Genomic DNA, 22,121 nt, shown 5'->3' with positions numbered 1-22,121 from the left:
GACCAAAGAGCTGTCAAAGGACACCAGAAACAAAATTGTAGCCCTGCACCAGGCTGGGAAGACTGAATCTGCAATAGCCAACCAGCTTGGAGTGAAGAAATCAACTGTGGGAGCAATAATTAGAAAATGGAAGACATACAAGACCACTGATAATCTCCCTCGATCTGGTGCTCCACACAAAATCCCACCCCGTGGGGTCAGAATGATCACAAGAACGGTGAGCAAAAATCCCAGAACCACGCGGGGGGACCTAGTGAATGAACTGCAGAGAGCTGGGACCATTGTAACAAGGTCTACCATAAGTAACACACTACGCCACCATGGACTCAGATCCTGCAGTGCCAGACGTGTCCCACTGCTTAAGCCTGTACATGTCCGGGCCCGTCTGAAGTTTGCTAGAGAGCATTTGGATGATCCAGAGGAGTTTTGTGAGAATGTCCTATGGTCTGATGAAACCAAACTGGAACTGTTTGGTAGAAACACAACTTGTCGTGTTTGGAGGAAAAAGAATACTGAGTTGCATCCATCAAACACCATACCTACTGTAAAGCATGGTGATGGAAACATCATGCTTTGGGGCTGTTTCTCTGCAAAGGGGCCAGGACGACTGATCCGGGTACATGAAAGAATGAATGGGGCCATGTATCGTGAGATTTTGAGTGCAAACCTCCTTCCATCAGCAAGGGCATTGAAGATGAAACGTGGCTGGGTCTTTCAACATGACAATGATCCAAAGCACACCGCCAGGGCAACGAAGGAGTGGCTTCGTAAGAAGCATTTCAAGGTCCTGGAGTGGCCTAGCCAGTCTCCAGATCTCAACCCTATAGAAAACCTTTGGAGGGAGTTGAAAGTCCGTGTTGCCAAGCGAAAAGCCAAAAACATCACTGCTCTAGAGGAGATCTGCATGGAGGAATGGGCCAACAGACCAACAACAGTGTGTGGCAACCTTGTGAAGACTTACAGAAAACGTTTGACCTCTGTCATTGCCAACAAAGGATATATCACAAAGTATTGAGATGAAATTTTGTTTCTGACCAAATACTTATTTTCCACCATAATATGCAAATAAAATGAAAAAAAAAACAGACAATGTGATTTTCTGGACTTTTTTTTCTCAGTTTGTCTCCCATAGTTGAGGTCTACCTATAATGTAAATTACAGACGCCTCTCATCTTTTTAAGTGGTGGAACTTGCACTATTGCTGACTGACTAAATACTTTTTTTCCCCACTGTATCTCTGGAATGAAGTGGCAGATTTAGAAAGGAAAAAGAATCTTCTGGAGCAGTCAGAAGAAAATATGTACAAAATGTCACCTGGTGACAGGCCCTCTGTCAAGACTCTGTTGTGGGTGTCCCGGGACCAGGGGCTCTTTCCCTGCCCCTAACACTAAGGAGCGCCTTGTTCCCCAGTTGTACTTCTGAAGGTGAAGATGCCGGGGCCATGTACCTTGCCTTAGCTCCTGAATTCACTCTTAGTCTGTACCCTTCCCCCGCCCAGAGGAGAGTAGTAGTGCACCAACCAGACTAGCAAGGTAACACGAACAGGGATAACAGGAAATACCAAATATATACTCACATATAACAGAGGAATGCATCGTGGCGTGGAGGAAGGGGTTAAATTAAAGTAGGAGAAGAAAGGGAATTATCACACTCACAAAAACAAGCAACAGTCACAGATAAATCCACCAAACACCTTCTCCAATAATAACCACCAACAACAACCTCCAGCCATGCAGCATAAGCTAGCTCTGACAATGAGTGGTTAACAGCTGAGAGCCTTGGCTCCAAGAGCTCTCAACAAAGCAGATTAGCATCTGCTTTGCCCAAAGAAATTTACACCATTTAGTAAGCAGGTGAAGTGCTTCTATTCAGTGCAGGAGTAGGAGAACTCAGACGCTGCGGTCTTCTGGCTTCTCTTTGTCGCAGTAAACCTGTCACACCCTCTTTATCCATTTATAGCCATTAATTCTTTAATTCATGTAAAATTTTGTTTACTTGCTGGGAGGAGGCATGAGCCTGTGAGTCCTACCAACCCTACCCACACCTTGTTGATTGGCTGCTCTCCTCAGATGAGTATACATGTGACAGGGGTGAGCAGGACTCTAAGGCTCACTAGGGGACCTGACAGCAATTTAACAGCTTTTAACAGGTGACTCCACTCAAATGAATAATATTGTAGCTGTGGAAATTACTTACAGTTTTTGTGTTACTGGTACTGATATTAGGAGATGTTAAATATTTTCTTTAAGCTGTTGAGAGCGTTTTTTTCTGTAATTTCCTTCCAGTCACCAGGCAGTTCTGCTGGTTCGGCGTTATATGCTTCAGCAAATTCTCCATTAAATTTGGCAAAAATTAATTTCCAGTAATCTGAGGATTCGATGCTGGGGTCGGGATCGATGGACCAGTCTGGATAGTACGTGCGATACTCTTTGTATGGATGCCATTTACCACCGGTGTCTGAATTACTAAAACTAACTGAAGACACAATGCTAGTGGTACAAATGCTTTTGACTAAAATGCCACTAGAATGATCTCTGTACTGTCCCAAACCTTGAGGTCTATGAACAGATGCAAAGTGTTCGCTATGAGTGGCTCCTCCGGCCTCACAGGGGACTTTACAGAATGGACACTGATGTCCACATCCAATCACCTTACTGAACAGCTCATCCTGAGGCTTCAGCTTGAGTTTGGAGAGCAAGTCTGGGAAAGTCATGGACTTAAGCTGTGCCAAGATCTGTTGTTCTGTAGATGCAAGAAAATTCAGAATACTAGTGGAGAACTGACGAACATTAACTTGGTTATTGAAAGCTATGATTGTCGTTGCTTCCTGTGGAATCACAAGCTTGTCGTCCAACTTCTTCTGGACATTTTCTGAGAACTGAGGAATGTCTTCACTCTCCAGAATGGTCTCATCTCTAAGGACGTCCTTCACGTCTTTGAGGACCGATCTGATGAGATCTGTCTGTAATGGTTGAATATTTGCTCGCTTCCGATAATTTTCTTTAATTTTATTTTGGATCCTTTCTTTACAAAAGGTTTCATAAAATGTTATATATTCAACATATCTCTTAAAAGACATTTCATCCAGTAATTCCTTCAGTAGATTATACTGAAAATAGCTTCGACTTTTGAATATGTGGTTGTCTGAACCCTCTAAAATGTCATCCACCATCTTCATCCCCAGATGATTATAAACATAGTCGATTATTGCAGGACTCAGACACTTCTCACAGAACTGTTTCCCTCGACTCTGGGATTCATCTTTTGCCTTAAAAACATCAAGAAATACAGTCAGATAATCCGGCTTCAGGTTGTCCAAGCAGGTTTTTGGGTCGTTCCTTTCTATAAAGCGATCGTGCATCTGCTGAAATCTGGTTGATGCTTTTCTAAAAATAAAGAGCTTGATGTCCAACTCAAACTGCAATGTGAAGTGGAGATTTTTATTATGCTCATCTTCAAGTTTTCTATTAATCATCTGCAGAATTTCCTGGCAATAAGTGTCTTCATAGTCCTCATTGGTGTTCTCCATCTCGCTGACGTTTCTATCACACATTTCTATTATTGAGGTGGCAAAATGTTCAAGCTTTTCATTTGGTTCATTTTTTTTCCCAGCCATTTGTTTCCATATTTTTTTAACCCAATGCAGATCTATATGGCTTTCTTCAATAATAAAGTTACTGTGTTGATCAGCCAACGTATTCTCAGCCAATAACGCTTTATTTATATCCGGTCCTTTGCGGCTCATGTCATTTCTAAGTTGTCGGAGAATCGCATCACTCACTTTACATCTCTCCAGTTTCTCAATTTGTAAATCTGACAGGGTCTTATCCCACATGGCATTAAATTCATGTTCTACTTCTTCATCACTCAGTTTATGGTCCTTCTCTCTGCAGGTTTTCAAGAGTCCATCGATTTTCTCTTCAATCAACGTCTGGTACTTCTTCTTGATGTCCCGAATCTTTAGGTTCCCCTTTTGTATAGAAAGTGTTTTTCGATACTTGTCTATTGCATTTCTCCTGAGCTCTCTTCTTAGACCTGTAATGCTCTTTTTAAAATCCTCCTGATATCTTTCTATCAAATTAAGGTTTTCCAAATCCCCTTCATAATATTTCTCCAACAGGTCTATCATTTTCTTCTCCTCTTTATGGAGCAGTTGATCCAGATCTTTGATTGTCTCGTTGGTGTTTTCATCAAAATTGTGAGTCGGTTGATTCTTAATGTTAGTTTCTTTCCTCATTACCCAATTATGGACCTCTTTAGTAAAATTCCATTCCCACTGAGAGAACTTCATCGACAGCTTATTATAAGCTTCAGCCACCAGACTGTTCCTGAAGCTGAAGATGAATTTCTCATGTTTGACAGCATTCCACAAGTTTTTCACCCACTTACAAAAGTCTGGTATTGTTAAGGCCTTGTCTAGTGTCTTGGTTTGTAGGAATTCTAACAGATATTTTTTAAGTTCTGAAACGTGTTCACTGTACCCAGAGTTTACAGGAGCCATTGGTGGGACCCCCTGCCACAGCCCGGGGATGTACCAGCTGTGTTTGTCCAAGTCATAGTCCATGACATCACTGAATTTGTCAAAGCCACTTTTCTTTTCCATTTTTGCTGCTACTTTTGTCATTTCGTTTAATTGTTCTAGAAGTTTTTTCCTGTCTCTCATATTCTTGTCATGTGCGGACACATCACTCACGTTCTGATGGACAAACTGGCAATTCGGTTTCTTGCCAACTTCTTTCATCCTTAGAAATGCATGGACCACAATCTGTAAAATATCTTTCATTTCTGTGGTATTTTCCATGGCCATATTCACTATAGTGATGTCACTCAGCCCAACCACAAGTGTGGCCAACTCGTTGTCATGTTCATAACTGTCTTCAAGAGAAGATAATTCAGGAGCCTTCAACCCTTCAGTGTCGATCACCAGAATAAACTCACAGCCCATCATCTCCTGGAAGTTCTCCTTCACTTTAATGAGAGTCATGAAGGCTCCTCGTGTGCATCGTCCACTGGCCACAGGGAACTGTAGACCAAACATGGTGTTCAGGAGGGTGGACTTCCCTGTACTCTGCACTCCCAGCACAGTTATCACCCTCATCCTGCATTGTCCTCCAGTCTTCTTGTTCAGCTTAGTCAGGACATCAGTTATCCATTGTAAAGGGATGTTGGAGGCATCTCCATCAATCAGCTCTAATGGGAACCCATCCAACAGGAGATCAGCGGCAATACCTGGGAGGTGACTGAATTGTTTGTCAGATTCATTTTTCACTGTACAATATTCAGCTTCGTAAAACTGTCCTAACTCACGAAGGAAATGCTCGATACCTAATGAACTCTCGGAAATTCTCTTGTCAAGCTGCTTCAGTTCTTGGGCATTGTCTGCTGCATAAGATTGGCTGCACATCTCTTTATATTCAGCCTGTAGCTTGGATACATTTTTTCTTGCAATGAAATCGAGCTCAAACTTCATCCACTTAAGAAAATGTTTTTTTTCATCTCTAGATAAAGTAGTAAGTGCACTAATAAATAGCGCCATGGCTCCAGGGAGAGCATGCTTATTTTGTTCACTATGAAGTAAATTACGTTTCTCTTTTAGCTTTGACCGATATATTTCCTGATCTTCTCCACCTTGCTTTGTCATTCTGCAGAATTCCTTTTCTAATTTAGACAATTTTTTCCACAGATCTCCTTGCAGGGTTAAGCTTTCATTCTTAAACCTTTCTACACTTTCTATCATTGAGGTGATGTTCAGAGCATAGTCGCTTGTTCTCTGAAATTCATCATAAGCTTCGTCTATATGGATGTTAAGATCAGAGACTTCGTTAGTAATATCTTTTACTTTACTTTTAGGATTTTTTTTCAGTTGACCATTTATGATTTTTTGAACCTTGTTCATGAATTCTGCATCGTTCATGGTGGATGATTTTAGAACAACATTTGCTTTGTCAATTTTTAGGAGAGACATTAGGTTTTGCATGTGTTGCTTTGTCTCCAGGTCAACACCTTTGTCTTTACCTGGAGTGACAATGAAATAAAACTCAGTGTCATTGGGATTGAAGGAGGATAGTAACCTGAATTGTCTCTCACACATACTCTCAATAAATATAAAGGTGGCGGATGAGATCCGAGTGAGAAAGGTGAATTGTTCCCAGTTGGACTCCAGGTCTCCACGTAGATTGGCCACAGCAATCGGCTCCGGGAAGACATCAGATTTCCCACAAGGAAAGTACCAGGACATTTCCACTAGCCCATCAGATATCTTCCTCTCAATGTTCCCTCCTTCCATGTTGTCATGTATGAAGAACTCATGATGTTGCTGAGATGGGTTAAGAACCTGGTTTAAGATCTTAGATTTTGATAACTTATTTGGCCCCAACCTGACGAAAGAGAGGATCGGCATTTCAATGTTCACCAGATTGTCTTCTCTGAACCCTTTACTATCTGCTAGAGACTGAGGTCTCCATTTCTTCACAATATCTCTCATTGCCCAACGCATGAAGATGGATCCAGAACCATCACCAGAGGGAAGCAAAAGAGGAACTGAAAACTGGCACATGGACATTTTTGATACGAGTTCTTGCTGAAGACATTCATCTGAACAGCTCAGGACAGCGCACAGAACATCCAGAGGGTGAGTAAAGTTTGGTATCTGTTTTTGCGTTGCTTTACTGGTGAACAAGTCAAATGGATCATCATCGGCACTTGATCCAAGATTTGACAGATTATCATCAAGTTCTGTTTTTCTTGTGTTTCTGTGTAAGGCTATAAGATTCATTAAGAAATGTTCAGGAAGATCTGCTGTGGTTTTAGGCTTCTCATGATGTACATTCTCTGGACCGATGCTCAAAACATTCCCCAGAGTTAGCTTCGATTTTCTCGCCTTGTCCAGTCCCAATTCAACCAAGAGGCCGTTAAAAGATTTTAGTTTGTCTAAAAAGAAAAAAAATACAATTACAAATGATCAATATAGCTTCAATACATTTAGCACACTAAGTGTGTAAAATGATATAACACATACAGTTATCCAGACCCTAATCATTTCTCAGTTCCATTAAAGTAGCTCACCACTATCAGGCATTTCAATAAACTGACTGGAACCAACAATCATGGGTGGAGCAGATGAGTAAGGGGTACTTCACACTAAGCGAGATCGCTAGCGAGATTTTGTGATGCGCCAGCGATCTTGCTACGTGTGACATTTAGCAGCGACCAGGCCCACGATGCAATGTCACTGATCATGCTCGAATGTCCTGGGCCATTTTTTGATCGCTGGTGTCCAGCTGGCCAGCGCACACCGCTGTGTTTGACACCGACGAGCGACCTCGTTAGCGACTCAGAAATCATGGACGCAGGCGGGAGTCGTCAGAATCGCTGCTGTGTGACAAGGTCCCAACGACCGCCGAGGTGGTTATACGGATCGCTGGATCGTTGTTGCTTCGTTGCGTAAATCTGACTGTTTGACAGCTTATTAGAGACCATTTATCGATGCACCAGGTCGTATCGTTGTCGGGATCACTGGAGCGTTGGTTAGTGTAACGCTACTATAAATCGTTTTATCCACCTTCTCTCTGTCTACTAATTTTTCTGTATTACTCATTGCACTGATTAATTAAATCTTGCCCTCTAATCTACAAAGCTCCCCACAGTGCTGCACCATAATACATCTCTGTTCCCATTTCTATTTACCAACCCACTTGTGCTCTTCATTTAGCAAATTACATATGGTAGTGGGTCGCCCTCACCCAGGGCGGCGGAGTACTCAGAGCCGGGCCCGTGGAATTCAATGGGAGTTGTCACGGTAGCAGTGACCCGGTCCGTGGCCCTGGGCATCCATTGTAAAAGGGAATAGAGTGGATGATGATGATTAAAGTTTATGAGTGAATGATTTGTGACGCCACCTGTGGTGTTCGGCAATGAAGATGTTAAGCCGACGCTGCAGACAGATCCTCTGGGACAGATGGTGTGGTGCAGCAATGAGGGTGTAGCCCTCCACAGGTAGGGCTGTAGTCCCAGGGCAGAGTAGATGAAGAAGATAGGTGTTAAGGGAGAGAGTGTAGTGTCTGGCACCGAGATGTAGCAGGGCTTAGTGGGTTGGCGCAGTAATGAGCAGAGGACACCAGGGCATGTAGTTCCAAAGCTTTACTCACAGTCTGTTGAACATACAGGTGCCCGCATCCGTGCCATGTCCTCCAGGTCAGGGGCTCAGCCAACTTCCAGGCAAGAAGAAGTACTCCCTTCCATCACTCCACCAACATATGTGCCTTTTCTAAACGTCTCACTTTTGCACCTATAGTGAAGTACTCACAGTACTGAGTTACACTGGAGTTCCTCCTGTCAGATGTTCCTATGAACTCTACTTGTACGGCAGACAGCTGTAGCCTGCTTCGGGGACTCCTGGCTACCAAGTCCCGGCTCACTCTCGTTGCTGTTGTGCCCCCAAGTCTTGTGTGGGAATAAAGTGGTGACAACTTCTATTCCTCCGCTGTCTGCTGCAGGACCATTAGCATCCATACAACCTCGGGGACAGGACCCCGGCCTTGCGCTGTGAACTTGGGAAGGGTTCTGCTCTAACCCTAATCCTTAGACCTCCTCTCCTCACATTCCGTACTAATCCTTCCTTCTTATGGAGAGAGTCAGGCTTTCCATCAATGTCTCTTTCCTGTGCCAGCGGACCCAGGTCACTGAGGTCGGCTGCAGCACTTCCTTCATCCATCCCACTCAGGGGATCTTCACTCCTCCACTGACTCTGTCAGACTGACCAAATACTAAACTCTTCCCACTCTTTTGGTGCCAACTAACTCCACCCGCCTCCCAGCACGCTTCGTGTTCCAAGCAGGGAGCCACCAAAGGGTGCTTTGCTACACTACTATGTTGTGTGGGATGCAGGTGTTGGAGTGTGGTCAGGTGTCTCCACCTTACCTGAAAGGTGGGGTACCACACCTCAGGATGAGGTGCAGTACCTCTGTGGCGACTGAACCCTCAGGGGCGCCACAGTAGCCTTATCTTTCCTTTTTACATACATTTATTCACATCTGCAAGATTTATATCAGGCTGAAACTGTTTTGTGATGTTCACTGCCCTGGATTATAAGGCTTGCTCTCATCATTGCCATATTTAAAAGGTAAACTGTACATACCCCCAAAACAGTATGACGCCCAAGAGTACATTCCCTCTACACAAAGTATGATGCCCCCATAGTATATTCCCCCACACACAAATTATAATGTCCTCACAGTAGATTTGTTACACACATTATAATTTCCCATAGTAAATTTACCCCACAAACAGTATGATGCTCCCACAGTACATTCCCCCACATACGTTATGATGTCCCCACAATGCATTGCCCCACACACAGTATGTCGTCTCCACAGTACATTCCCCCACACACAGTATGATGCCCCCACAGTACATTCCCCCTCACACAGTATGATGCCCCCACAGTACATTCCTCCCCACACACAGTATGATGTCATGTATGTGACATCATACTGTGTGTGTGGGGGAATGTACTGTGGGGACATCATACTGTGTGTGTGGGGGGAATGTACTGTGGGGACATCATACTGTGTGTGTGGGGGGAATGTACTGTGGGAACATCATACTGTGTGTGGGGGAATGTACTGTGAGGACATCATACTGTGTGTGGGGCAAGGCATTGTGGGGACATCATGCTTTGTGTGGGGGAATGTACTGTGAGGACATGATACTGTGTGTGGGGGAATGTACTGTGGGGACATCATACTGTGTGTACTGTCCCCACAGTACATTCCCCCCACACACACAGTATGATGTCCCCACAGTACATTCCCCCACACACAGTATCATGTCCTCACAGTACATTCCCCCACACAAAGCATGATGTCCTCACAGTACATTCCCCCACACACAGTATGATGTTCCCACAGTACATTCCCCCCACACACACAGTATGATGTCCCCACAGTACATTCCCCCCCACACACACAGTATGATGTCCCCACAGTACATTCCCCCACACAGTATCATGTCCTCACAGTACATTCCCCCACACAAAGCATGATGTCCCCACAATGCCTTGCCCCACACACAGTATGATGTCCCCACAGTGCATTCCCCCACACACAGTATGATGTCCCCTCAGAACATTCCTCCACACACAGTATGATGTCCCCACAGTACATTCCCCCACACAGTATGATGCCCTCAAAGTACATTCCCCCACACACAGTATGATGTTCCCACAGTACATTCCCCACACACACACAGTATGATGTCCCTACAGTACATTCCCCCACATACAGTATGATGTCCTCACAGTACATTCCCCCACACACAGTATGATGTTCCCACAGTACATTCCCCCCCACACGCACAGTATGATGTCCCCACAGTACATTCCCCCACACACAGTATGATGTCCTCACAGTACATTCCCCCACACACAGTATGATGTTCCCACAGTACATTCCCCCCACACACACAGTATGATGTCCCCACAGTACATTCCCCCCACACACACAGTATGATGTCCCCACAGTACATTCCCCCACACACAGTATCATGTCCCCACAGTACATTCCCCCACACACAGTATCATGTCCTCACAGTACATTCCCCCACACAAAGCATGATGTCCTCACAGTACATTCCCCCACACACAGTATGATGTTCCCACAGTACATTCCCCCCACACACACAGTATGATGTCCCCACAGTACATTCCCCCCACACACACAGTATGATGTCCCCACAGTACATTCCCCCACACACAGTATCATGTCCTCACAGTACATTCCCCCACACAAAGCATGATGTCCCCACAGTACATTCCCCACACACACACAGTATGATGTCCCCACAGTGCATTCCCCCACACACAGTATGATGTCCCCTCAGAACATTCCTCCACACACAGTATGATGTCCCCACAGTACATTCCCCCACACAGTATGATGCCCTCAAAGTACATTCCCCCACACACAGTATGATGCCCCCACAATATTCCCCCACACACAGTATGATGTCCTCACAGTACATTTCCCCAACACACAGCATGATGTCTCCACAGTACATTCCCGACACACAGTATGATGTCCCCACAGTACATTCCCCACACACACACAGTATGATGTCCCTACAGTACATTCCCCCCACATACAGTATGATGTCCTCACAGTACATTCCCCACACACAGTATGATGTCTCCACAGTACATTCCCCCACACACAGTATGATGTCCTCACAGTACATTCCCCCCACACACAGTATGATGCCCCCACAGTATTCCCCCACACACAGTATGATGTCCTCACAGTACATTTCCCCAACACACATCATGATGTCTCCACAGTACATTCCCGACACACAGTATGATATCTGTAACGGGGTCTTCCAATCTTGGGTACCTCTTTCAGTACCACCCCGTGTTTCCGGAGGTCCACTCTGCTTTGGCTGGAGTCTGAATGAAAGACGCTGGCTGGAATTCCTTGGTTACATGGGCGCATATAAAAGATCACTGCTTCTCCACATATTTCCAGTCTGACAACACTTTACTCACAGGACACAGAAAATATCACACAGATACAGAGGGCAGACCAATAGAAAAGCGGCAGGCCAGACATACATTACAATAGCCGCAGGTGGCCGGAGCCTGCCGATATTTACTGTGGGAATTACAAAGGTGGGGCAGACAAAAGGGGAATATCGTGTCCCCTATGCCCAGGGGCGCAGCCTGTGGGCTGATGCATTAGGGACATGTGTTATGATTGAGTCACCGAAGGAGGAAAAAACAAAAATGCAAGCTAAGTCCAGAAAACCGGAGAGGTTGGTAGCTATCGGATTGCAGACCCCTGATCCTATCCACAACAACTAACAGTAGCCGTGGGGGGTTCCTACGATGCCCTAGACCCCTTGAACACAGCCGGAGAACTAAATAGGCCTAAAGAAAGAAAGGGGAAATCTAAACTGCCCCAGAACAGACCCCAAAGCAATAGGCAGCCCCCAACATATAATGACGGTGAAGCAAGATGAAAACACTAACACAGATAGAAAGATAGGTTGAGCAAACGATGGGGCCCAAGCTAACTAAAAAGGACAGGATAGAAAAGCTGCTGTCTGCAATCCGTAAAAAACCCTACCAAAAAATGTCCCAACCGTCTGATAGGAAAAACAGGCCCTGAAGTCGCTAGGACTTCAAAAAGACTATATCAGCACTCAGGTAAATTCTGAAGACAGAGCAAAGAGACAAAAATGGAACTCAGCACACCCCCGACCGGGGATGGCTGAACTCCAAAAAACAAGGTAAACAAAACATAACTAATAAGTTCACTAGCAGAGCAAAAACTTATCTTTGGGAAGCAGGAATCAGACTGGTCTCCAAGAATCCAGCAGAGAAATCACCAGCGACTCAGAAGGGCGTCGGCTGCCTTATATCCAGTCAGAATTTCCTGTTACCCAGTCATCATCTACCAGATCAGGTGTTTGGTAATCAGCCTCACTACCTTCCTTCACCAGAAGAGGGAGTTCATCAGACATCGACGGTGAAAATGAACTCACAACAGACATGCATCTCCCATGGAACCTATTATACATACATATAACTGCACAACATATTCTGGGTGCTGAGTGGTTACGTAACACGGCTCCCCTTTTCAGTGACGCGATCGGCATGCACAGTCTGATCCTTAACGGATCGGTTTGGGGATGACCGAAGTTTATGGGGTTGGTACAAGTTCCGGTTGTCGACTTAGTCCATCGGAGTTACCGTTTTGTTTGCCGGGTCTGTAGTGGATGGTGAAGTCCAGAGGTTGTAGGGCTAAACTCTACCGCAGCAATCTGGTGTTGTCTCCGGAGACCCGATTAAGCCAGACTAGGGGATTATGGTCCATTAGGAGGGAAAATTGTCGTCCATACAAATATGGTTGCAACTTTTTGAGTGCCCATACTACCGCCAGGCACTCCTCGATGGCCACATAGCTTCACGGGTCAGTAGTTTCCGACTCAGGTAAGCTACTGGGTGTTCTTGGCCGTCCGGCCCGACTTGGCTCAGCACTGCCCCAATCCAAACATAGAAGCGTCTGTGTGAACCAGGAAACGTTTAGTTGGATCGGGTGCGGCCAATACAGGGGTATTGGTGAGGGCGTCCTTTAGTTGGCGGAAGGCTTCCTCACACTCTGGGGTCCTGGTTACCTGGCGGGGTTGGTTCTTACGGGTCAGATCAGTGAGGGGCTTGGCTACGCTGCTGTAATTGGGAACGAATTTCCGGTAATACCCCGCTGTCCCTAGAAACGCCATGACCTGGGTTTTAGTGCGTGGGGTGGGCCATTTGGCTATGGCCTCAATCTTGGCTGGTTCTGGTCGCTGTTTCCCACTTCCCACCCAATGTCCTAAATACTGAACCTCTGCTTTGCCCACATGACACTTGTTTGGGTTCAGGGTGATTCCGGCCAGGTGGATCCTGTCCAATACTGTCTCTAGGTGATTTAGATGCTCTTCCCATGTCGCACTGTAGATGGCGATGTCGTCCAGGTAGGCACAAGCATAGTCCTGGAGACCATCCAGAAGCCGGTCAGCCAGCCTTTGGAAGGTCGCCGGGGCATTCTTCATCCCGAATGGCATAACTCGAAACTGGAATAAGCTGAACGGGGTGACAAATGCCGACTTGGGAATAGCGTCAGGACTAAGGGGAATCTGCCAGTAGCCTTTGCATAGATCGATGGTGGTCAAATACTTTGCCCCCGCCAGCCGGTCTAACAACTCATCCACACGCGGCATGGGATATGCATCCGTCACTGTTTTCTCATTGAGCTTACGATAGTCTACACAAAACCGTGTAGTCCCATCCTTCTTGGGCACTAACACTACGGGGGATGCCCAGGGACTAATTGACTCTTCAATGACCCCTAAATGGAACATCTCTTGTATCTCTTGTCGCATCCCCTCTCGTACACACTCAGGGACGCGGAAGGGGTTTTGTCGCAAGGAGGTCTGATCCTGGGTCTCAACCTTGTGTTGTGCCAGGCGAGTTTACCCCGGTCTCTCTGAAAACATCCTCTGTCAGAGCCTCAACAACGCCTCCGCCTGCTGTCTCTCCCGGGGGCCTAGGACTTCACCCAAGTGTACCTGGTCCCATGTTTTAGACTGAGTCATTTCCCCTAATACATCCGGCAAGGGAAGTCTGGCTAAATCCTCTGCTTCAGGTGCACAAATGGCCACTACCTCTTCAGGGCGCTCCCGGTAGGGCTTCAGCATATTCACGAGGAACATGCGGCTAACCCTGGGGTCGTCGCAATCGGCGACATTATAGGTTGTGTCGGCTATTTTCCCCACTACCTGGTAGGGCCCCTGCCATGCAGCTTGAAACGTATTCTGCTTAGTGGGCTCTAACACCAGGACCTTCTGTCCTAATTCCAAGGTGCGCTCTCTGGCCCTCCGATCGTACCATATGCGCTGGTGCCGCTGGGTCGCCAGCATGTTCTCACGTACAGCCTGAGTCAGCTCCTGTAGGCGGTCCCGGAATTCCAGCACATAGGGTACAATAGGTACCCCTTCTATGAGGCCCTCCCCTTCCCAGTGTTCCAGCACTAAGTCTAGGGGTCCCCTTACCCGCCTCCCGTATACCAGCTCGAACGGGGAGAACCCCGTGGATTCTTGGGGCACTTCCCGATAGGCAAACAGGAGGTGTGGCAAGAATTTCTCCCAGTCCCTGTAGGTCCTGGTAAAAGTCCCAATGAGCTGTTTAAATGTCCCGTTAAAGCGTACACACAACCCATTGGTTTGCGGGTGGTACGGGGCGCTTCTAATGGACTTTACGCCGCACAGCTTCCACAGTTGGTTGGTCACCTCTGCTGTAAACTGGGTACCCTGGTCCGAGATAATCTCCCGGGGAAATCCAACCCATGAGAAAACCTGGAGCAGGGCGGCCGCCACCGTCTCTGCCAGTATGTTAGGTAACGCAACCGCCTCTGGATACCGTGTGGCATAATCTTCCACTGTCAATATATACTTTTTCCCGGACGGACTGGGTTTGGCTAACGGCCCTATCAAATCGACCGCTACTCGGCTAAATGGTTCCTCCAAAAAAGGGAGGGGGCGTAATTTGGCCTTGCATCAATCCCACCTCTTGCCAATGCGCTGACAACTGTCACAGGTCTGGCAGTACTGACGAACATCATAGGTTACCCCCGGCCAAAAGAAGTTTTGTGTCAGACGATGCCTGGTGCGACTGACGCCGAAGTGCCCGGCCAAGGGTATATCATGAGAGATTCGCAGTAGCTCCTGCCTATACTTCTTGGGAACTACCAGCTGTTGTTTATAGTGGGGCTCGTCCCTGTGTGTTGCTGCTCTGTGATCCGGTAGAGGAGTCCCTGCTTCCATACAAACTGTTCCCCTTCTAGTACTCCTCTCCCCTCCTGTGCCTTCCCACGATATCCCTCCAATGAAGGATCCTCAAGTAACTCCCTCTTAAATTCATCTGGGGTGGCCCAAGAAATGTGTCTGGCTATGAGAATACGTGCAGGGCTGGGATGTCTTACCTGGGCCTCCTCTGAGTGTGATTTCGCCTCCGCAGCTCGAGCTTGTCTCCGGGTGGTCACAGGATAGGTCTCAGCCAGAGGGGCCACCGAGAATGCAGACAACATGGGCCCCAAGTCATTTCCCAGCAAGACGTCTGCAGGCAAATCCTCCATCAAGCCGACCTCAACAAGGCCATCCCCGACTCCCCAGTTCAGGTGAATCCTGGCAGTGGGTAGTCGATGTATGGCTCCCCCTGCTACACGGACTGCCACTGTCCGGTCCGTCTTCTCTTGGTCCCGGACAAGATGAGGCTTCACAAGGGTCAAAGTTGCTCCGGAATCTCTTAGTCCCTGCATACGTTTCCCTTTAACCCACACGACCTGTCGATGCTGTTGTCGATTATCTGCCCGGGCTGCCTGCACGGGGTCTACTTCATGCAGCACTTCCTCCATCTCTTCCTCCCCTTGGTTAGTCGTAGCCCTCAATGCCGGGTCAGCTTCGCCTTGGTAGCAATGTACAGCAGCCCGGCTGAAGGTAGCTGTTTCCGCCTTTGGCCACTGGGTATGCTGAGTCCGCTTGGGGCATTGTCTTTGCAGGTGGCCCAGCTGACGGCAGGTGTGGCATCGCGCCCCAGGGGGACTGTGGTAGGCCGGGTTTCTAGCTGATCCCCCTACAATCTTCGGTGGTTTGGGGCCCTCCAGGTCCATGGGCGGGCCCCTAGTGACCGCCTTTGATCCGGAGAACTGCGGCCTCCTGGCATCATGATGTTCATCGGCCAGACGAGTGGCTTCCTCAAGAGTCATTGGCCTCCTGTCCCGAAGCCATTCCTGTGTCTCGGGGTTTAGTCCATTAAAGAATCATTCTAACAGGAAGAGCTGGAGGACGTCCTTCTTAGTGGTTGCTTGGCTCCCTTGTACCCACTGTAGCAGTGACCGCCGTAATTTACAGGCCCATTCAGCGTGGGTATCGGTTACGCGTTTTATAAGTCCGCGGAACTTTTGGCGGTAGGCCTCTGGTGTCAGCTCATACCGGGCCAAGATCACTTCTTTGATCCGCTCATAGTCCATACAGTCCACATCAGGTACCGTGCAATAGGCGTCTGCTGCCCGGCCTGTCAGCTTGCTGGCCAGAATCTGAACCCGTTCCTCCGGCTTTACTTGATGAAGGGCACACTGCCGCTCAAAGTCCTGCAGAAAGCCATCAATGTCTTCCTCTGCCTCCCCCAACTGTCGGAAGGCATTGTACTGGATCTTTTTGTGGCTTACTGTTGAAGGTACCTGGTCGAAGGCCAGAGCTCCCCCTGCTCGCTGACCCTCCTCTCTCAGCCCTGCCATCTCAATCTTGGCCAGCTCCACTTTGGTCCGCTCTGCCATTTCCATCTTGGCTAGCTCTATCCTGGTCCGCTCGGCCATCTTTTCCTTCAGATCAGTACGCACATCAGCCATCACCTCTCGTATGATCTCTACTGCAGGGTTTGGGCCATAGAACGCCAGTCTGTTCTTTACCTCCCTCTGGAATTCGGTCTCCTCCACGTTCACATTGGGGGGCGCTGCACTGTCATGTTCCATGATGGCTGCTATCAAATCCGCTTTTGTTTTGTTGCTGGTGATCAACCCTCGGGCTTCCTCCAGATCTTTTAATGTAGTCCTCTTTAACTTCTGGTAGTTATTTTCCATTCATTCCTTTCCTCCTGTAGAAGGGGTATCAAATCCCACTGTCTGCCACCAGTGTAACGGGGTCTTCCAAGCTGGGGTACCTCTTTCAGTACCACCCCGTGTTTTTGGAGGTCCGCTCTGCGTTGGCTGGAGTCTGAATGAATGACGCTGGCTGGAATTCCTCTGAGTGCATGGGCGCATATAAAAGATCACTGCTTCTCCATGTATTTCCAGTCTGACAACACTTTACTCACAGGACACAGAATATATCACACAGATACAGAGGGCCGGCTAATAGAAAAGCGGCAGGTCAGACATGCATTACAAAAGCCGCAGGTGGCCGGAGCCTGCGTATGTTTACTGTGGGAATTACAAAGGTGGGGGGAGGGCGGACACTGCTGATACATTAGGGACATGCATCTCACATGGAACCTATTATATATACATATAACTGCACAACATATTCTGGGTGCTGAGTGGTTCTGTAACAACCCCCTTCTCATGTACAGCACCATGGAATCAATGGTGCAATATAAATAAATAATAATAATAATAATAATTAGTCTCCATTACCTGTCAGCGACATCCGCACAGGTTCCCGGATAGCTCTTATCCTCAGAGGCATCCTCCAAACACTCCTCACTCTGGCTCAGACTAGCCAGCACTGCCACCCCTGCACTAACACACAGGCTCCATCTTGGGTGTTCAGACACACTCCCTTGGGTGAGGTATGTAGGTGACTGGACCCACCCATCTCTCCAAGTCACCTGGAAGCCTTCCCAATGTATTGTAAACCCTCAGCAGTAGATCTGCTGAGCAAAACGAGCTATGGCTACCAGCACAGGGCCATCCACCTCTGTGATACATACCGCCCATTGACCACATGACCATTCGCCACACTTGGTTAAAATAGAATCATGCCAGGATTCTATCATATATACTGCTATTTCTCCATGAGCACCACTATGGAAAATGTAGTGCCGACCACTTCTTTCTTTCCATTCTTGATTAAAGCAGAGTTAAGTGCCATAAGGGACTAGAAGCGTTGAACAAATTGCCTATAGATGTTGGCAAAACCCATAAAGTGCTGGATGGATCACAGATCTTGAGGATGAGGCCAGGAGAGAACAGCTGAAATATTCTAAATATTCTCTGGATCCATCTCAAGACCATGGTTGGAAACAATGTAGCTGAGGAAGAGCAAGGAGCTTTTTCAAAGACACATTTCGACAACTTAACAAAAAAATTGTTCTCCCGGAGACGCTGCAGAACTTAACAGACGTTTCTCCTGTGAACAGGTAGATCAGGGGAGAATATCAGGATATCGTCCCAATACACAACCACAAAAAAACATAGAGATCCTGGACGAGATGCTCGTAGTGACCATCACGGGTATTAAAGGCCGTTTTCCATTTGTCACCCTTATGATGTGACAGAGTCACTGATAAAGTTGTAAGAAGGACCGGGCTAGGGGTACCTGTCTTACGCAGGGTCCGGAACTGTTGGGACTGTCTCTGTTGTCCAGGGGAAAGCTTGAAGAACCGGACCAACCTTTGCACTTAGCAGTGGGAGGCGTGGCTGAGTTTGAGAAGTGACAGCGCGCGGAAACAGGCAGATTTCGCGGGAACAGACAGCGCGCGGCAGGGAGAAGTGAATGCTCTGGCCCTCGAGCTCTGTAGCAGTGTAGGCCCACACCTGAGCATTCCCATCACTACCCGCAGGGACTGTGAGCAGAGACGTGCTGTGTGCCGGTTGGCCCCCGCAACATGGTGCCAAACGCTCCGGACCCGTGAGTGCTGCGCGCGTGCCGCCTAAGAGAGACCGGGTGTGTGACCGTCAACTGCTCCCTGAACCCCTGGTGTATATTTGTCGAGCCACGTTGGGCTCCGACAGTGCTATGGCCTGTATCCTACCCACCACAGCAACCTATGGACTAAGGACCCCACAGAAGGCATCAGAGACTAACCAATGCATCAGGACACGGATCGTCGTCTCCAGGACTTCACCGGATCAACCCCGCACCGACCGTTGTTGGCGCCATCGCTTGCTTCGTGGTCTCTACAGCATGGAAGTCCTCTGACATGATAAGTTACACCTTAAGAACTTTTCCTGATACTACTACCGTTGTTTTCTCAAACAGTATACCTTTTATTTCTGTACTGCTTGTACTTCCCCCATTTAACTGTTTATCTCCCTGCGTGGAGTACACCTCTGTTAAAGTAAAAATGTTAACCCTTGATCTGTCTCCTGTCCGTCACTGCATCCCGCAACCTGCTCACAAAGTGATGAAAAGGAGATACGTGTCACTGGGCATGATGGCGTCAGTGATGTAGAACCAGAGTAGTTTCCTCCAGCACACTACGTGTTGAGAGGATTAAATGAGCTATGTTATGGGCTGAGTTTAGTGGACCTCCATAGAGCGGACGGGAGGGGGGTCCACCGTACCTCCACCTGCAGAGTCCTGACAGGACCTGTGTGATGTCAGGATCATGTGATCAGTCACATGATGGAGTCACAAAGTCTGGGCTTAAATGGCTGAAGGCCTGAGCTTTCAGTGTGCAGTGTAGGCCTGAAGAGAGAGCACTCCAGGAAAGTGTGTCATAGCTCCCAAGTGTCCCGGATTCTGCGGGACAGTCCCGTTTTTGCCCCTCCCACCCGCTGTCCCGCCCGCGATACTATTTGTCCCGCACTGCAGGGAGACAAGCCGCACGCCCCTCCCCATACTCACCCTCCCAGAGACACACCGAAGCCAGTCACAGCCTGCAATGAACGCTAGGGTGTAGTTAGTTCTCTTCTCTGTGCGCACAGGGCCTGTAATGAGGTCACAGGAGGGGAGGAGTCAGGAGTCACATGATCAGGGGCTGGATGTGTGCAGGACTCTGCTGTGCTGGTTGTCATGGTGCTGGATGAGTGAAGTTTATGTGTGGGGTCAGGAAGGGTTTACAGGGAGGATGTAGCAGGGCTGCGCGTGTACGGAGCAGGGCCGCGCGTGTACGGAGCAGGGCCGCGCGTGTACGGCGCGGAGCCGCGTGTGTACGGCGCGGAGCCGCGTGTGTACGGAGCAGAGCCGTGTGTGTATGGAGCGGAGCCATGTGTACGGAGTGGAGCCGTGTGTGTATGGAGCGGAGCCGTATGTACGGAGTGGAGCCGCGTGTGTACGAGGTGTATGGAGTGGAGCCGCGTGTGTACGGTCGGAGCCGCGTGTGTACGGAGCGGAGCCGTGTGTGTATGGAGCGGAGCCGTGTGTGTACGAGGTGTACGGAGCGGAGCCGTGTGTGTACGAGGTGTACGGAGCGGAGCCGTGTGTGTACGAGGTGTATGGAGCGGAGCCGCGTGTGTACGAGGTGTACGGAGCAGAGCCGTGTGTGTATGGAGCGGAACCATGTGTACGGAGTGGAGCCGTGTGTGTACGAGGTGTACGGAGCGGAGCCGTGTGTGTACGAGGTGTACGGAGCAGAGCCGTGTGTGTATGGAGCGGAGCCGTGTGTACGGAGTGGAGCCGCGTGTGTACGAGGTGTACGGAGCGGAGCCGTGTGTGTACGAGGTGTACGGAGCGGAGCCGTGTGTGTACGGAGCAGAGCAATGTGTGTATGGAGCGGAGCCGCGTGTATGTAGCAGAGCCGTGTGTGTACGGAGCGGAGCAGTGTGTGTACGGAGCAGAGCCGCGTGTGTACGAGGTGTACGGAGTGGAGCCGCGTGTGTACGAGGTGTACGGAGTGGAGCCGCGTGTGTACGAGGTGTACGGAGCAGAGCCGTGTGTGTATGGAGCAGAGCAATGTGTGTACGGAGCGGAGCCGCGTGTACGGAGCGGAGCAGTGTGTGTACGGAGCGGAGCCGCGTGTGGACGAGGTGTACGGAGCGGAGCCGTGTGTACGAAGTGGAACCGCGTGTGTACGAGGTGTACGGAGCGGAGCCGTGTGTGTATGGAGCGGAGCCGCCTGTCTACGAGGTGTATGGAGCGGAGCGTGTGTGTTTGGAGCAGAGCAATGTGTGTACGGAGCGGAGCCGTGTGTTTAGGTAGCGGAGCCGCGTGTACGGAGCGGAGCCGCGTGTGTACGAGGTGTACGGAGCGGAGCCGTGTGTACAGAGCGAAGCCGTGTGTGTACGAGGTGTATGGAGAGGAGCCGTGTGTGCGAGGTGTATGGAGCGGAGCCGCGTGTGTACGAGGTGTACGGAGCAGAGCCGTGTGTGTATGGCACGAAGCCGTGTGTACGGAGCGAAGCCGTGTGTGTACGAGGTGTATGGAGAGGAGCCGTGTGTGTACGGAGCAGAGCTGTGTGTGTACGGCGCAGAGCAATGTGTGTACGGAGCGGAGCCGTGTGTGTACGGAGCGCAGCAGTGTGTGTACGGAGCAGAGCCGTGTGTGTACGGAGCAGAGCCGTGTGTGTACGGAGCAGAGCCGTGTGTACGGAGCAGAGCAGTGTGTGTACGGAGCAGAACCGTGTACAGAGCAGAGCCATGTGTGTACGGAGCAGAGCAGTGTGTGTACGGAGCAGAGAAGTGTGTGTACGGAGCAGAGAAGTGTGTGTACAGAGCGGAGCCGTGTGTGTACGGAGCAGAGCCGTGTGTGTACGGAGCAGAGCCTTGTGTGTACGGAGCAGAGCAGTGTGTGTACGGAGCAGAGCAATGTGTGTACGGAGCGGAGCCGCGTGTGTATGGAGCAGAGCCGTGTGTGTACGGAGCAGAGCACTGTGTGTACGGAGCGGAGCCGCGTGTGTACGAGGTGTACGGAGCGGAGCCGTGTGTGTATGGAGAAGAGCCGTGTGTACGGAGCGGAGCCGCGTATGTACGAGGTGTACGGAGCGGAGCCGCGTGTGTGCGAGGTGTACGGAGCGGAGCCGCGTGTGTATGGAGCAGAGCAATGTGTGTACGGAGCGGAGCCGTGTGTGTACGGAGCAGAGCAATGTGTGTACGGAGCGGAGCCGTGTGTGTACGGAGCAGAGCCGTGTGTGTACGGAGCAGAGCCGTGTG

General features: G+C 49.0%; 1 protein-coding gene across 1 annotated transcript in view; it reads right to left on the bottom strand.

Annotated features, from left to right (window-relative positions):
* The window catches only part of LOC141050824 (interferon-induced very large GTPase 1-like), a 57,508-nt gene that overhangs the window by 4,535 nt on the left and 30,852 nt on the right, over positions 1–22,121 (bottom strand). Inside the window, exon 3 of the mRNA XM_073547494.1 lies at positions 2,197–6,930. Coding sequence (XP_073403595.1) covers positions 2,222–6,930 — 4,709 coding nt within the window. The 3' untranslated portion in view covers positions 2,197–2,221. The remainder of the gene's footprint in view (positions 1–2,196; positions 6,931–22,121) is intronic.

Source organism: Dendrobates tinctorius, unplaced genomic scaffold (genome assembly GCF_039654945.1).
Source record: "Dendrobates tinctorius isolate UK_male_01 unplaced genomic scaffold, ASM3965494v1 ptg000152l, whole genome shotgun sequence".
NCBI lineage: Eukaryota > Metazoa > Chordata > Amphibia > Anura > Dendrobatidae > Dendrobates > Dendrobates tinctorius.
This window is presented reverse-complemented; position numbering and strand designations above follow the sequence as displayed.